General features: G+C 40.3%; 1 protein-coding gene across 1 annotated transcript in view; it reads right to left on the reverse strand.

The window, feature by feature from the left end:
- Nucleotides 1-17,439, reverse strand: part of VWA8 (von Willebrand factor A domain containing 8) — a 392,708-nt gene that overhangs the window by 339,556 nt on the left and 35,713 nt on the right. The window contains exons 3-4 of the mRNA XM_081082746.1: nt 8,736-8,866; nt 4,609-4,719 (exon numbers count right to left, since the gene is read on the reverse strand). Coding sequence (XP_080938872.1) covers nt 4,609-4,719; nt 8,736-8,866 — 242 coding nt within the window. The remainder of the gene's footprint in view (nt 1-4,608; nt 4,720-8,735; nt 8,867-17,439) is intronic.

Consider the following 17,439-nt stretch of genomic DNA (forward strand, 5'->3'; position numbering starts at 1 on the left):
TAGCTAAAAAAGTTAAAGAAAATCATTTGAACTTCCCATCCTGGCTTTCTACTCCCAGAATTAACTTGAGGATAAAGAGTGGTTCCTCACAGTCAGACATAAACCTAAATGTTGTTTATTTGTAGCTTAGCAAATTTGTATTGATTTATATTTGAGTATCCAAGCAATTGTATATTGACTTAAAGTCCTTCTCTCTTTAGAGTCACATGGCAATAAACAGAATAAATGACTATAAGGGCAATAAGTAAAGTAAGAAAATAATGAGGACAATAATCGATTTTTAAGAGATTAGAATATTGATTTGGGCTTTTTCAGGTTATTTTCTCTTCTGAGGCAAATAAAAATCTCTCATTTCTCCATTGTGTCTTAATATCAGCCCTAAATTTTCATATTTCTGGTCCTTAACCAATTCTTCCAATACTTCAATGTATTATCTGCTTATCAAAGTAATTACATTAAAGTATTTAAATTAACTTCATATCAACAAGTGGATAAGTTATAGCAAATATTTACATAGATAAACATGGTGTAAATTTCTTGTTTTATATTCTGTAAGTTATTTATCAGTACTGCTCTCCTTTTCCTTATCCACTCAATTCATCGACATCTTATAGAAGCAATAGTCAATAAACATAAAAATATTTAACCTGGTTAGTAATTTTTAATACAAATTAAAGCCTATCAATTTGGCAAAGTACACACATGGAAATACTCAGCACTAACATTTTTCCTTTTGTAATTAATAGTAATCTATGCAACATGTGAATATTCTGGACTCAAAAATTTTTTTCACTCAGTAGTTTTTATAATTATACTTTTTTAAATTATAGAGTAATTGGGTGCTCCTGTTATAGCTTCAAATTTAAAGAACCATGAAAGTTCCTTCCTCACCTCACCACAGATGTCCAATCACATTTCCACAGAGGTAAGCTGTTAGCTGATTCTTCTGTTTCCTTTTGGAAATTTCCAAGGTATACACAAGCACTTATAGATTTAATAGAGGCCCGGTGCATGAATTCATGCATGGAGGGTGGGGGGGGGGGAGGGGGAACTGCAGGAGGTTGGCTGCCGGCCCCAAGGAAGGAGCTGGACCTCGGTCCCCCTGGGAAAAGGGCCGTATCCACCACCACCCACTCCCAGTTCCCCATCCCCGCCTGGGCCCGAAGGCCCTGGCAGGGTCAGGAGAGGCAGCGACAGTCGCCGGGCCAGGCATGGAAGGAACGGACGCCAGACACACACACCACCATCAGTACCCCACCACCACATGATTCCCTGCCTCCCTCCCTCCTCCTTCCCTCACATCACACTGCCCTGCAGCAGGCGGACGGCCCCTGGAGAAGGGAGAGAGCATAGGAGCTAGACAAACCTTTCTGTCAAGGGCTGAGACAGAGAGAGAGCTGCTCTGCTACGTTATAAACCCCGACCCAGAAGCAGGTCTCTACGAATGGCTTAGCACCAGGGGCCAATGGGGGCCGGCCGGCCAAGGGGAGCGGCTGCAGGATTTTGGCTGTGGGAGCGCACTGACCACCAGGGGGCAGCTCCTGCATTGAGCATCTGCCTCCTGGTGGTCAGTACACATCATAACAACTGATTGACCAGTCATTCTGGTTGTTCCGGTCATTTGGTCATAACAGTCGCTTAGGCTTTTATATATATAGATTTATTCATTTTTATCACAAATGGGATATTATATACACTGTCTTGCAACTTAATTTTTTTCATTCACATACTTGTCTTCTTTTCTATCACCACAAAGACATTCATCTCATTCTTTTTAACGGCTACAGAGAACTCTACTTACCACTTTTTATTTACCTCCTAAATGTACATCATTATAATTTCATTTATACTTTTATATGATATCAAACAATCCTACCTAATAAAAGAGAAACATGCGCCGAAACCGGTTTGGCTCAGTGGATAGAGCGTCGGCCTGCGGACTGAAAGGTCCCAGGTTCGATTCCGGTCAAGGGCATGTACCTGGGTTGCGGGCATATCCCCAGTAGGAGATGTACAGGAGGCAGCTGATGGATGTTTCTCTCTCATCGATGTTTCTAACTCTCTATCTCTCTCCCTTCCTCTCTGTAAAAAATCAATAAAATATATTAAAAAAAAAAAAAAGAGAGAGAAACATGGTAATTAGCCGTACCTCCGCTACCCTTCCCATTGGCTAATCAGGGCGATATGCAAATTAACTGCCAGCCAAGATGGCGGCCGGCAGCCAGGCAGCTTGAAGCGAACATGAGGCTTGCTTGCTTCAGTAGCGGAGGACTCCAACGTTCCCCGCCTGCCGCTGCCGGCCTCTGAGCTTGCAGTTTGAAACATTGTTACAAATATAGAAGCTAAACAAAACTCCAGAAACCTGCTTTCAGCCAGCCAGGATCTCAGAGCTGGAGCTGAAACAGTGTTTCGATTATAGAACCAAACAAACCAGATACCTGCTTTCAGCAGCGGAGGCCTAAGAGCTGGAGCCAAGCCTCAGAGCTAAAGCTGGCCCAGAATTAAAAAAAGAAGAAGAAAAAAAGGAGCGGTTGGGAGCTTCAGTCACCCGCCAGCCTGAAAACAGCCCTCAGCCCCTCACCCAGACTGGCCAGGCACCCCAGTGACGACCCCCACCCTGAAGGGTGTGTGACCAGCTGCAAACAGCCATCATCCCCTCATCCAGGCTGGCCAGGCAACCCAGTGGGGACCCCCACCCTGATCCAGGACACCCTTCAGGGCAAACCAGCCAGCCCCCACCAGTGCACCAGGACTCTATCCTATATAGTACAAGGGTAATATGCCTCCCAGCACCGGGATCAGCGAAGCCGAGAGGCCTCCGGGCACCGGGATCAGCATGACAGGGGGCAGCGCCCAAACCCCCTGATCTTGCTGCGGCTCTGTGTGTGACAGGGGGCGGGGCCACAACCTCCTTATCCGCCCTGCTCTGTTCATGACAGGGGAAGGCGCCCCAACCCCCTGATCAGCCCTGCTCTGTGCCTGATAGGGCAGAGCTCCCCAACCCCCTGATCGCCCTGCAAATCTGTGTGTGACAGGGTGTGGTGCCCCAACCGCCCCCCCCCACCCCCCGCGACGGGCCCTGCTCTGTGTGTGACGGGGCAGAGCCATAACCTCCCCATCGGCCCTGCCCCGAATGTGACAGGGTGCGATGCCCCAACCCCCTGATCCGCCCTGCTCTGTGTGTGACAGGGGACGGTGCCCCAACTCCCCTATCGGCCCTACTCTGTGCATGACAGGGGGGAGCTCCCCAACCCCCTGATGGGCCCTGCTCTGTGCATGACAGGGGGGAGCTCCCCAACCCCCTGATCGACCCTGCTCTGTGCGTGACAGGGTACGGAGCCCCAAGCCCCTGATTGGCCCTGCTCTGTGCCTGACAGGGGGTGGCGCCGCAACCTCCCCATCGACCCTGCCTTGAGTGTGGCAGGGGGCAGTGCCCCAACCCCCCAATCGGCCCTACCCTGAGCGTGACTGAGGGTGGCATCGCAACCTCCCGATCTGCCTGCTCTGTGCATGACAGGGGCGGCGCCCCAACTCCCCAATCAGCCCTGCTCTGAGCCCGACCAGGGGCTGCACCTAGGGATTGGGCCTGCCCTCTGCCACCCGGGAGCAGGCCTAAGGCAGCAGGTCGTTATATCCCAAGGGGTCCCAGACTGCGAGAGGGCACAGGCCGGGCTGAGGGATCCCACCCCTCCCCCCACTGCACAAATTTTTGTGCACCGGGCCTCTAGTACCATAATAAACATCCTTGTATATATAACTTTGCATGCTTCTGTGAATAACAATTAAAAGAAAATTTGCTAGAAACATAACTGCTGGGTCAAAATGTATTCTTTACATAGATATTGATTGCTAAATTTTATTTCAAATTGTATAAATTTATGACCTCATCAACAGCAATGCTCTTTCCTCAGCCCTTTTTCCTCATCAACAATTAAATTCTTTGATCTTTGCCTATCTGAGAGATGGAAGAAAAATAGCAGCTGACGGGGGGGGGAGGGGGTTGGTGGTTAATGGGGGGATGAGGACACATTTGTAATACCTTAACCAATAAAGAAATTAAAAAAAAAAATAGCAGCTCACTATTGTTTTAATTTTTATTTTTAGAAATAAAATGGTCAAGCATCTTGTCACAAATGTGTTGAACATTTAAAAAATTTTCTCTATGAACTGCTCATTTAAAATCTCTGTCCTTTTTTCTCTAGGTATTTTAACAAAGAACAATATTTAGTATTTGAAACAATAATTTGAAGAAATATATAACAAGCTTCATAATAATATTAATAAAATGTTATTTTAGTTGGTAATATGTACCTAAGAACCCCCCCAAAAAAGTAGAAAGTAATTGAAAATTAAGAAAATGGCATAATGATCTTTAGCCAACATTTTAGAACCATTAATTTTATCTGTGGTTTCTTATTTAGTACGAAACCAAGAAGGCATTTCCAAGAACAGAAGCTAAAAAATATCGAGATCAAATCTATCTAGAGAGAGTACAGTACAAGCTATCTTTCACTACTACATGAGCTACCACTCTCTTTCTACTTTAAAAATCAATTCCATATAGTCCTGGAGTAAACAGTCATGTGTTACAGCGTGGTCAGAACTTGCCTGATCGATGTAAAAGGCCGTGCCTGCACGGATCTCTCGACGCTGTTTGAGATCGGTTTCCGTGGTGTCCCTTGACAAGGCAATGTATTCGACTTCCCGTTTGGTCAGCTCCTGCAGAGCAGAGAGTGAAATTGTTTCAAAATAAAATAAAATTTCCAACATATGCTTTGAAGCTGACAATGCCACTGCCCTAGAGAAGTGAATTTAAAGGTAATTCTGGATTAAAATCTTTTGAGTATCAGCTTTGAGAAAAATGCAATAAATTGAGCATTAATCAAAACATGAAGAGTTCTACTTTTACTGCACCCCATAATTTACCACTTAATAACTATTTACAATTTAAGCAATAATAGTCAAAATTAGATCTTATAAAACTTAACGTCTCCTATAGAATTCTTTTTAAATGTCACGAGTAATAATTTGGCTACCTGGTTCTCCCAATGATAGCCATTTCTACAAGTAATGTTCATCTTCTTTTTAAGGGTGATTTAAATTAATTAATTAATTCCATGAGCCAATGTTTACCAATTGTATACATTATGTTAGGTATTTTACCATGTGTGAAAATAAGATATATACCAACAGTCAGAAGAGAGAGATACATACAAAGCTATTCAGAAAGGAAAAAAAGAGAGAAAAGTATGAAAAGGAGAGGAAGGGAAGCAAGAAGAGGTAGAGGAGGAGGAGGGAAAAAAGAATTATTTACCCCCCAAAAAATCCCATATGATTTGAAAGGGAAACCATCTAGAATCCATTTCTTTTAGAATAATTTATCCATTTCAAAAGTTATTTTACCCTACATGGAATATCTATGAACAAAATATTTTTAACATTATCCTTGGTTTTACATTGAATTGAAAACAATGACGTTATCCAATTAAATAAGGCATACAAGATGTTTTTACTAAAAAGGGAAAACTAATTTATTGGAGTATAAAGAAAAAAGTAGAATGAGCATGCTATTAATGGTCCTTAATCACAAGCTCATTCAACTTATTTCTTTATATAGTACTCCAGTAAATTACTTTATACTGGAAAAAACTCCAGAAAAGGGATTTTTTTTCTCCACCTTATCTCCATGTGATGGTGATAAAAATATATTATTTTTAATTTGTTTTCTTGAAATGTGCCAGTTGCAATGTGCCCATAAATTTAAGAATAAATGGAAAGAAGGAAAAAGTTTTAAATAGAGAAAACACACATCATAGCAGTGACTTTTTAAAATAAGAATGAATTGCTTATGAGCACACAATTTACAAGTAAAGTAGCAAATTCTCTTTTTAGCAGATACCCACTTCTTGTTTATGAAACCCTGTCATTCACATTGCTTGACAAAGTGATGCATGCCTTTTATCACTAAACTAGAGGCCCGGTGCACGGATTCGTACACTGATGTGGTCCCTCAACCAGGCCTGCGGGGATCGAGCCCAAACAGGCTCTTCAACATCCCCCGAGGGGTCCCGGATTGCAAGAAGGCGGTTCTCAGGTGACGCATCCCAGAATCAGCTCCCTCCTCTCTGGTTCCAGGTGTGTCAACCACAGCTGCCAATTCACTGCTGTTCAGGAGCTCCTGCATAGAGCGTCTGACTCCTGGTGGTCAGTGCGCATCATAGCTACCAGTTGGCCAGTCTAATGGTTGGCCAGCTGCTTAGGCTTTTTTATATATACTAGAGGCCTGGTGCATGAAAATTCATGCACTGGAGTGGGTATCCCTCAGCCCAGCCTTCCCCCTCTCACAGTTTAGTGCCCTTAGGGGCCGGAGGCGATCCGGTGATCAGGGAAGGCAACACCCCCATCACACCTCTGCTGCTGTCACTGTCGGCAGCGCAAGCCTCAGCCGGCCCTGGTTACCTGAGCATCGGGTGGCCCTGGGCAGCTGTGCAGCTGCCATCAAGGCTTGCCTGCACCTCGGGCCGGCCCTGGGCGGCTGGGCAGTCACCATCTGAGGCTTGCCTGTGCCTTGGGTCGGCCCTGGGGGGCTGGGGGCCTGAAGGGACTGGGGGACTCTGGAGGCAGGCCACACGCCTGCCACCCCAGTGAGGCTGAGGGGACAGGGCACTGACATTTTGTGGCTGTGGGTGCTGCCAAATTTGAGGGTGGGCAGTCAATTAGCATATTCCCTCCTTATTGGCTGTGGGCACCACCATCTTTGAGGGTGGGGCAGTCAATTAGCATATTTCCTCCCTATTTGCTGTGGGCGCTGCCATCTTTGAGGATGGGGCAGTCAATTAGCATATTCCTTTTTTATTAGCTGTGGGCATCACCATCTTTGAGAGTGGGGCAGTCAATTAGCATATTCCCTCCTTATTGGCTGTGAACACCACCATCTCTGCAATGGTGTGAGGGTCAATTAGCATATTCCCTCTTTATTAGATAGGATAGATTGTACCATTGTAATACCCTGAACTGCCACATCAAGGATATATGCAGTTTTGACAGCTTCCTAGGACTCTGCATCAGCCAAAACGAGCACACAAGCTGCTGCTGCTGCACAGAAGCAGTCTGAGCGAGCTCAGAAACAGCACCCAAGGAGCAGGTAGAGGAGGCAGCAGTGGTCTGCTGGGTTTTTTAAACTATCTATAGAACCGCTTATATATGACATAAATATAAACATGACTATCAGATTATTTCTACTTAATTTCTCATTGATTCAGCAGGCTTGCCCCCAAATTTCTGCTTTTATAGACCTCCTTTTCTGTGGCTATTACTAAGTTAAGCATAGTACCCACTGCAGAGTTTGCGAGGCAGCTTAGGCTAGTAAGTTTTCTTAGGTGCATTTCCACATCCTAAAGCTGCCTCAGATCTATTTCACAATTTAAAGTTTATTTTGTTTTAACATAAAGACATCACCCTTATAAACTTATGTTGCATTTTTAACCAAGAAGACTCCTAAAATCTCCTACCCCTTCTCATTCCACATTCCTTCCAAACAAGCTTCCAAGTCTTGCCAGAATCAAAACAAAGTGAGATATTGTAGTCTTTGAAATTAGCCAGGTATAAAGTGCACATCTTAAAATGGAAGAGGTTCTAGAATTTGAATTCTCGGTAGCTGGCTCTGCATTCTTAAATAAGACAGATTTGCCTTGTATATTAATAAAGTGAGGATAGGGATACAATGCATACAATGGCACATTATACCTCACAAACTGGTTCTAGGAACAAAAGATATGAGATTTATGGGCTAGAAGTACTTAGGTTCTGAATTGCTCATTGTATTATCATTCCTGTCCTACATGATTTTGTGAGGAACAAAATAATTTCACCAGTGACATAAAAGAGTACACAAAGTATATTTCAACAGCATATTAATGAATTAATATCAAGAACACAAGGAAAATTTAAGAAAGATTTTTCTCTTCATCCTAAAAAGTATATTCAGAGCAAAGCAACTTCATTTGATAACATTCTTCCTCGAATCACTAGAACAATACCTATTAATGAAGACAAAATAAAAAGAAGTCTTGTAATATTTTTTATTTTGGATTGAAAACTGAGTACTTCAACTCACTTCACAATGTGCTTATAGAACTGCAAACATTTAAAAGGATAACATTTCAGAAAGGGGAAATAATATGTGATTTGAAGTCTAGCTCCATCATTTCCTAGATGAAGAGAGCTTGAGTGAGTAATTTAATGAATTGGTTTTCTCATCTATTTAAAGAAAAAAAAAGAGAGCATATAACACATGAGATAGTCTGCAAACCCTAGGCTCTCTTTCTAAAGACCATATTATATCAAAAAGTCAAGAGAATTATTTGGCCTTTTAAAATGTGGATCTGAGATAAGAGAATGTTCCCTAAGTATTATAAAACTAAGTTTTGTTTTGTGATCTCAGAGTTGCTGATTCTATATGCTATTCATTGACTGAATTTGTATTTCCTTTCCACTGGAAGTGGAGAACTTTCTAGTTACAACAAAGATTTGCTAAAGCTATGAAAAGTATTACACACTTGCTTTGCAAATAACTTATTCCAAACTATTTATAAACAAATCAGCCTCCAACATTAACAATTTTTTTCAGTAATGACTAATCCTCATATTTTTATAAATTCTTAATCTTAATTAATTTTTCAACGTAACTTATCAATGTTAAGACCCTTAGGAATGCACAAGAATTGACTGCTCACCAGGTATTGCATAGCAACAGAGCGTCGAAGAGGCCCAGGAGGTCCTATTAGAAAGACATCCTGCCCCAGGAGATCCTTCTGCATTATCCATCTTAGATGCTGAATTACAGATTGAGCCAGAGAGTCTGAAACTTTAAAGGGAGGGAAGAGGGAATATAAAGTGAAATGCAGATCAAACTACTACATATAATATAAACCTCCAAGCAATCAATGAGAATTGTATATTATATTAAAATACATACACACATGCATAAACACATCCATTGATACATACACCTGGTGAATTTTCACACTGTTTTACAATAAAAACATCATTATCAATATTAAAACAGGACAAAGTTTATGATATCACAAAGAGGTACATAACACTTAAAAGCTTATAAGAACATTTGAACACTCATCTGTAAGTGTCACTAAAGGAATGAAAGTGATTTTCAAGTATGATATAAAGAATAGTATCTTATTTATCTCAGTTTTATAGTCCACCCCTTTTGTTCTAAAAGGGGATATGATAAAATCATCCCAGACAATTAATGATTATTGTAGTCTTTTAAAATTTAAGAAAACTATATTATAACTTAGTTGGCAGTGAGATGTGAGATCTCAAACTTCACAGTTAAAAAGTTTTATGAAAAAAGAGTTTTATGAAGACTTAAATGCCTTCTTTAGAAATTGTCTATTCTTCTATACCAACTCTTTTGGGAATAGAAGATTACTCCATTTAATGCCCTTCTAAGTCTACTATTAAATCACCCATCAATCTGCTCATCTTCTGCCTAAGCATTTTCTGAAATGTTTGAGTTAATACAATTAATTTGTGTTTGCTCATTTGTAAATCACCCAGTGAACCAGCAGGTGCATTCCTAGGTATATAAGAAAAACTCTCACTCCTGTACATTAGGGGACATATAAAATACTCATAGCAATGTTATTCAAAATAAAATTAAAGGCAGGAGATGGATAAAACACACACAATTGAATGTTATATAAAGACAAAAACAGAATAAACTACCACTACTTCGAACAATATATTTAACTCTTAAAAGGTATAATATTGAGTGAAGAAATTAATTCTCAGAATATATCACATTTGGTACTATTTTGATAAAACTCAATAAACTAGCAAATTGAATTCATTATAAATATACACATATACAATAAAACAGTACTTGAAAAAGAAAAAATACAATAAATGATAAATTCGGGAAAATGGTTATCTGGGCATGGAATCAGATTCTCATAGTTTCAAATGGTATTGGTAATATTTTCCTTCTTTTACTGCCCCTCAATAATAATGATAATAGTTATAATTTATTTCATTCTTGTCAAGTACCAGGTAAAAATACAAATGATTTTTTGTATAGTGTCGCATCTGGATCTCACAACATATAATATGTAAGGATACAGACCTGAACTGAACTGCTCAAATCCCAATTCTGTTTACTAGCTATGTAACCTTACTCAGCTATTTAAACCCTCTGTGCTCAGTTTCTCCAACTGTATAATGGAGATGATAAATGTACTGAGTTATAAAGTTGTTATGAAGATTAAATCAGCATTTAGAAATGTCTGATAATATAGTAACTACCATATAAGCATTTGTTAAATGCTCATTACCCTTTGTCCACAGGTGATAAGTGCATAAACCAGGAGTTAGACCTAAACTGTTTTAGTCCAAAGCTTGCATTCCAGCCATATGTCTAATTGCCCTTCCAAAATCTTTTTAACATGCTCTCTCTTCAGGTCCAATATTTTCCCTATAAGTGTAGACCTCACCTGAGTCCACTAAATTTAGTAGACTTGCTTTTCTGAACATTAATACTATTTCTTGGATTTTGGTGATACCAAGAGCATATTTAACTCCTTTTATTAAAATTTTAAATTCATTCTGTTGTTTACAGTATGTTATCAAAGGACCCACTTCTCAAAAAAAAAAATTTTAAATCCCATTTCCACTTATATTTTAGTATAGTGTATTTTGTCAAAGAAAATATTTGTCAGGAAATTGCATTAAACCAGTGAGAGAAAGCATTACGTACTGCTGTGTGGTGTCTGTGGCGTATTTTACATTAATGCTTGAAACTAGCTGTATTTTTAGGATAGCCTCAAGAAGGCATGAGTCATACTTAAAAGCATTCCAGAAATAGAAACAAGATGTAAGACTGTACATTAGGAACATCTGCAAAACAAACTGCCAAACTGCCATGCATAACCTAATATAAACACAGCCCCGTGCATGAGAGAAATCCCCAACCTCAGTGTTTTCAGGCACAAGAAGCTACCTTCTAGGAGTCCACATAGTAATACAATTATGTCATAATAATTCCAGAGAGCTTGATCCTATATTCTATAATTTCCTTCTCTATGTAAGAATAAAACATCTGGTTCATGTTGAGGTAAATGCCTTATTCAATTCCTAACCAATACTTATTTCAAAAAAAAAAAATATGTACTATCTTTGCCCAGGCATATTCAAGGACTTTAAAATAATTCTACAAAAGCTACATAAATTATAATTTTCTGCCTCCACAGACTCAAATTTGTGAGATATATACATAAATTAAAATTTCAGAAAATTATGCATAGTTCAAATTCTGTTATAACAAATCCTTCAAAACTAGTGAGGTTTTCTTACTGTCCCAAGAGACAACATAATATACCATAATGAAAAGCCAAACAGACCAAGTTGTGATTTCTCTTTCTGTCCTTTACCAATATTCTTGGACAAATATTCTGAATCTTCTGGGTCTAAGGTTCCTAATTTTCAAAAGACAGGGAATAATACTTACTGAGCATGGTTATTGTGAGGATCAGTAAAGCCCCTCATCCAGCCCTTCAGTCAGTAAGAACCAAGTATGGAAGGGGATTAAAGAGACTGATCATACCAAGAGATAACAAGAATATGGAAGAACTATAACTCTTTCTCATTACTGGTAGAAATATAAAATAATACAACCACTTTGGAAAACAGAATGACAGTTCCTTAAAGTTCAATACTTACCACGAGATATACCCATTCACTACTAGCTATTTACACACACAAAGAGAAAGCATATGTGCATACAAAGAATTGTACATGAAGGTTCAGAGCAGCTTTATTTCAAGATCCTCAAATTGGTAACAATAAATCTATCAACAGATGAATAAACAAATTTCATTATTTCCATACCATGGAATACTACTCAGCAAAAATGGAATGAACTATTAAGACATATAACATGGAAGAATCTCAAAAAAAGTATGCTGATAGGAACGAGAAAAAAAGGGAATATATTGTATGATTCCACTTATATAAAATTTTAAAAAATTCAAATAAATCTATGAGCAGATAAATGATTCCCAGAGAATATAGGAACTAGGTATATTATAAGGGGTACAAGTAAACTTTGAGGGAGTAATGAATTTATGTAATCAGTATTTTTATTATAGTAATGTTTCATGATTATACACATACTAGAGGCCCAGTGCACAAAATTTGTGCACTGGGGGATGAGGGGGTTGTCCCTCAGCCCAGCCTGCACCCTCTCCAATCTGGGACCCCTCCAGGGGATTGGGCTTGTGGGAATCAGGCCTAAACCGTCAGTCAGACATCCCTCTCACAATCCAGGACTGCTGGCTCCCAACCGCTCGCGTGCCTGCTTGCCTGATTCCCACCTAACCACACCTCTGCTGGCCCGATCGCCCCCAACTGCCCTCCCCTGCCAGCCCAGTCTCCCCTAACTGCCCTCCCCTGCAGGCTTGGTCACCCCCAACTGCCCTCCCCTGCCAGCCATTTTGTGACCATATGGGGGCGGACAGCTTGTGTGAGGATGTGATGGTAAATTTGCATATTACCTCTTTATTATATAGAATGCCAAAATTTGGAAAATTTAACATTTTAAAGCTATGAAATTTATTATATGTAACTGATATTTAGTCACACTGTTAAAAAATATAATAGTGAATTAAAATTTAACAATGTTTATTATTTGGCTTATGAATGATTGGGTTTTATCCTTTGTGATTTTTAGTGTTTTACAAGTTTTCTATATTGACTGTTTTTATTCTTGTAATAGGAACAAAGGTTTTTTAAAAAAACTGTATTGCAAAATAATAATAGCCATACTGGAAGTAGGGGAGAACTGTGATAGAGAAAGTAGCAATATAATAGGTGACATATATTAGAATATTTTGACTGAAAATTAAATCACAAAATACCCAAAGTTCAATTTGCAACTCAGCCTCCCAAAGTGCTTATCTATAAGTTGTTGCTAAGTTAAGATAATTTACTAAAGATATATTTGTTGGTCTTAGTACTCGTGACAAGACATTGACAACCAAAACTGTAAAATGAAACCAAGGAATGACCTTTGGTTATGAACATTATCTCAGAAGAACCAGGAATTTTCAGGTCCTGTCAAATGAGTCCAAATTCTTTAAACATAAAGTATGAACTTTCTATTTTTATAAGTCAGATTAGAGAAAAAGCAATTAAAACATAATGAATGTATTCTTTACTTTGAAAAAACTTTCATTTTTAACATGGGTTTTTTATTAGATTTGGCTAATACTTATCATAAGAAAAATCCAAAATGTAACAAAAAAAATTATTTTATTTATTTATTTTTATACTAGAGGCCCGGTGCACAAAAATTTGTGCACTCGGGGAGAGGGGGTGCCCTCAGCCCAGCCTGTGCCCTCTCGCAGTCTGGGACCCCCTCAGGGGATGTCCACCTGCTGGCTTAGGCCCACTCCCCAGGGGATCGGGCCTACGCTGGCAGTCAGACATCCCTGTGGCAGCCCAGGAGCCCTCGGGGGATATCCATTTGCCAGCGGGGACCAGGCCTAAGGTGCAGTCGGACATCCTTAGCGCTGCTGAGGAGGCGGGAGAGGCTCCCACCATCACTACTGTGCTGGCAGCCGTCAGCCTGGCTTGTGGCTGAGCTGAGCTCTCCCTGTGGGAGCGCACTGGCCACCAGGGGGCAGCTCCTGCATTGAGCATTTTCCCCCAGGTGGTCAGTGTGTGTCATAGTGACCAGTCAGTCCCAGTTGTTCTGCTGTTAGGGTCAATTTGCATATTACCCTTTTATTATATGCCTGGTGCATGGGGGGGGGAGGGCTGACTGGTTTGCCCAGAAGGGTGTCCCAGATCAGGATGGGGGTCCCGCTGGGGTGCCTGGCCAGCCTGGGTGAGGGGCTGATGGCTGTTTGCAGGCTGGCCACAGCCCCTTCAGGGTGGGGGTCATCACTGGGGTGCCTGGCCAGCCTGGGTGAGAGGCTGAGGGCCATTTTCAGGCTGGACACACCCCCTTCAGGGTGGGGGATCCTCCTGGGGTGCCTGGCCAGTCTGGGTGAGGGGCTGATGACTGTTTGCAGGCTGGCCACGGTCCCCAATGGGGACCCTCACCCCATGAGAGTGTGGCCAGCCTGGGTGAGGGACTGAGGGCCATTTTCAGGCTGGACACACCCCCTTCAGGGTGGGGGGTCCCCTGGGGTGCCTGGCCAGCCTGGGTGAGGGGCTGATGGCTGTTTGCAGGCTGGCCATGGCCCCCAGCCACCTAAGCTCCCAGTGGAGGCTGGCTGGAAGCAGGTATCTGGGATTTATTTATCTTCTATAATTGAAACTTTGTTGCCTTTAGCGGAGGCCACAGCCAGCCAGGGCAGGCAGGAAGCTTGGCTTCCTCCATTGCCGGGGCAACCAAGCCTCCTCCTTGCTCCAGGTCTGTGGCTGCCGGCTGCCATCTTGGTTTGGTTAATTTGCATATAGTCGCTCTGATTGGTTGGTGGGCATGGCTTGTGACGTAGTGAAGGTACAGTCAATTTGCATGTTTCTCTTTTATTAGATTGGCTATTTTTATTGACTTCAGAGAGGAAGGGAGAGGGAGAGAGAGATAGAAACATCAATGAGGAGAGAGAATCCTTGACTGGCTGCCTCCTGCACACCCCCTACTGGGAATCAAGCCTGAAACCCGGGCATGTGCCCTTGACCAGAATCGAACCTGGGACCCTTCAGTCTGCAGGCCAACACTCTATCCACCGAGCCAAACCAGCTAGAGCAGGGGTGGGCAAACTTTTTACTCGAGGGCCACAATGGGTTCTTAAACTGGACCGGAGGGCCGGAACAAAAGCATGGATGGAGTGTTTGTGTGAACTAATATAAATTCAAAGTAAACATCATTACATAAAAGGGTACGGTCTTTTTTTTTTTTTAGTTTTATTCATTTCAAACGGGCCGTAGTTTGCCCACGGCTGAGCTAGAGCGATGTAAAAAAATTTTTTAATGATCTATCTTTAACCCCTCCTATTCTTAATCCCACTCCAAAGGCAATACACCAGAAGGAAATAAAAGTTTAAGAGCGTGAAGTATATCCTTCAACATTTCTCTCTGAATATAGAATACCTGTAAAAGGTGTTTAAAAAAAATTTTTTAAACAAAAATGGTATCAGACTTTATATACTACTCTACAGTCTGCAATTTTTTTTTTTAACAATATCACATGGACAGCCTCTTGGTTGTCTAATCTTTTTAAACAGCTGCAGAAGATAACATGACATGGGTATATAATAATTTATCCAATCATTCCTCTTGATTCACTATGATAGCTTCTAGTTTTTGTCACTACCAAAAATACCAAAAATGCTGCAATTTATGTTGTGTACAAATATCCTCTTTTATGTGCTGGTTTGTTCCTTAATGGATAAAACCTAAAAAGAGACTTCTACATCAAAAGGTATGTATATTTTTTAATAGTTACGACTATATTATTTTCCAAAGAGGTCATATGTACTCATGCTTACACCACCAATGTATGAAAATGACACTTCTCTGCAACCGTGTAGGTACTAAACATTACAATACTTTTAAATTTTGACCCACGTTATGCATGAAAAGTTCTATTTTATTGTATCATTTGTATCTCTCTAACTATTAACCATTGTTAGAACACATGTATATACACTTATTGTCCATTTGGACTTCATTTCCTGTGGCATGCCTACTTAAATCCTTTGCCTGTCTTCTACTGGATCACATGATGTTTCTCATCAACTTGTAAGGTATAGTTGTATATTATGGGTATTAATCCTCTGTCTATTGTATGTTATATATACATTAAAAATGTGATTTTTGAGTTACATGGTTTATTGCTTGAAGTCATTTTCTCTTTAAACAATGTCATAAATGGTGACTGAATTACCAGGTGGACCCAAAGAAACCTATATAACATATTATAGAGCTTAAAAATTGTATGTCTGCAATGAAAGTTGCAGAAAACAACAACAGTCATTCAACAGAAAAGAAAATGCATCAAAAAATGTTGAGCTATCTTGAATATGGTGCCTGGGAGAAAGAAGACTGAAGAAAAATTAGGCACCGAATAAAGATTGCTGAAGAGACTCTAGAGGAAACCTCAGGCCACCTTAAAGGGTTTTAAAGTGATGGAACTCTTCTGATGGAACTCTTCCTTTTGAGAGATCTATTTTTTAAAATACATCTAAAGAAATCTCAAAGGAAATCCTTTCCTCAAATTCTAGTGTAATGAGAGGCAATTAGTGCAACCATTAAAAATAAGGTAAAGCTTAAGGATTGGAGGCCTTGTTTCGAAGATTGTTTTTCAAGCTCTGACTCTATTAAGTAAGAGAATCTTAGTCACACCTTCCTGGAGGCCATCTGTGTAAGCTTGTCACTAATTCATTACAGCTGACAAGGGCTGCAATGGCTGTTCCACATCATCTACATTTACACAAAAATGACAGTTTTTTCCATAGTGTTCTGTCATTTATGATGCTGGTAAGTTTCTCAAACCTCTTAAAATTATTTATAAACTAAAAACAAAGGATACGACCCCCCCCCCAAAAAAAAAAAAACAACAACAACAAAAAAAACACCTCTCATCCTGCTGACTTTATGCCAAAACATTTTAAAAGCAGTTTTGTAATTCTTGCAAAATATCTTTGTGGGCCCTAATTGCCTGGATAAGAGGTCAGTGTGTCCAGTAAAACTTAAATGACCTCACATATAATTAATCCACAGACTGCAACAAGAAAGTTATATAAGGAAGTTGAAATATCTCGAAGGTCAGGTTTAAAGTCATCTATTGAACACTGCTACCCAGGAGCACAACCTCATAAGGCAAACCTGGAAGAAATACCAACTTTGATACTATATAGTTTAACTTCAAGCACAAAAACATGAAGGAAATCTCTTATCAAAAGCTGTCAATTTCATCTAAGCGATAAGATTCAGCTTTCATACAAAAAGGGAAGAAAAGCTTTAATTATCCACTTCAATACCTGCAGGTGAGAGACCAGGGGCTAAGATGATAAGGGGAAGTTATAATGGTCAAGGCAGGAGGTGGAAAAACCTAGATAATAAAAAACTGAAGAGCAATCCAACTCCTGTGTCCACTACGTGACAGGCACTGGGCTATATAGATGCTGGAGACAGAAAAGATGGCCTACTGTGCCCAACACTGTGACAACTGACTGTAAAATATAAGCATTCATTATCTCAATCAGACAGTCACCAATTGAAGAAATTTTACTTTGATGAGGTAATATGCTTTCCTGGGGTTTTTAATAGAATTTCAGACTTCCACTTACAAATATTTCCAGTCTACAGTATCGGCCAGGCCAGTTAGAAGGATTTCTACCCTTCTATTAGAGAAATGTTAAATATGAATATCAAAGTTCATATTTCAACACTGTGATTTTCATTTCTTCATTA

The sequence above is a fragment of the Myotis nattereri genome (genome assembly GCF_964212035.1).
Source record: "Myotis nattereri genome assembly, chromosome: 2".
In the NCBI taxonomy this organism is placed as follows: Eukaryota; Metazoa; Chordata; class Mammalia; order Chiroptera; family Vespertilionidae; genus Myotis; species Myotis nattereri.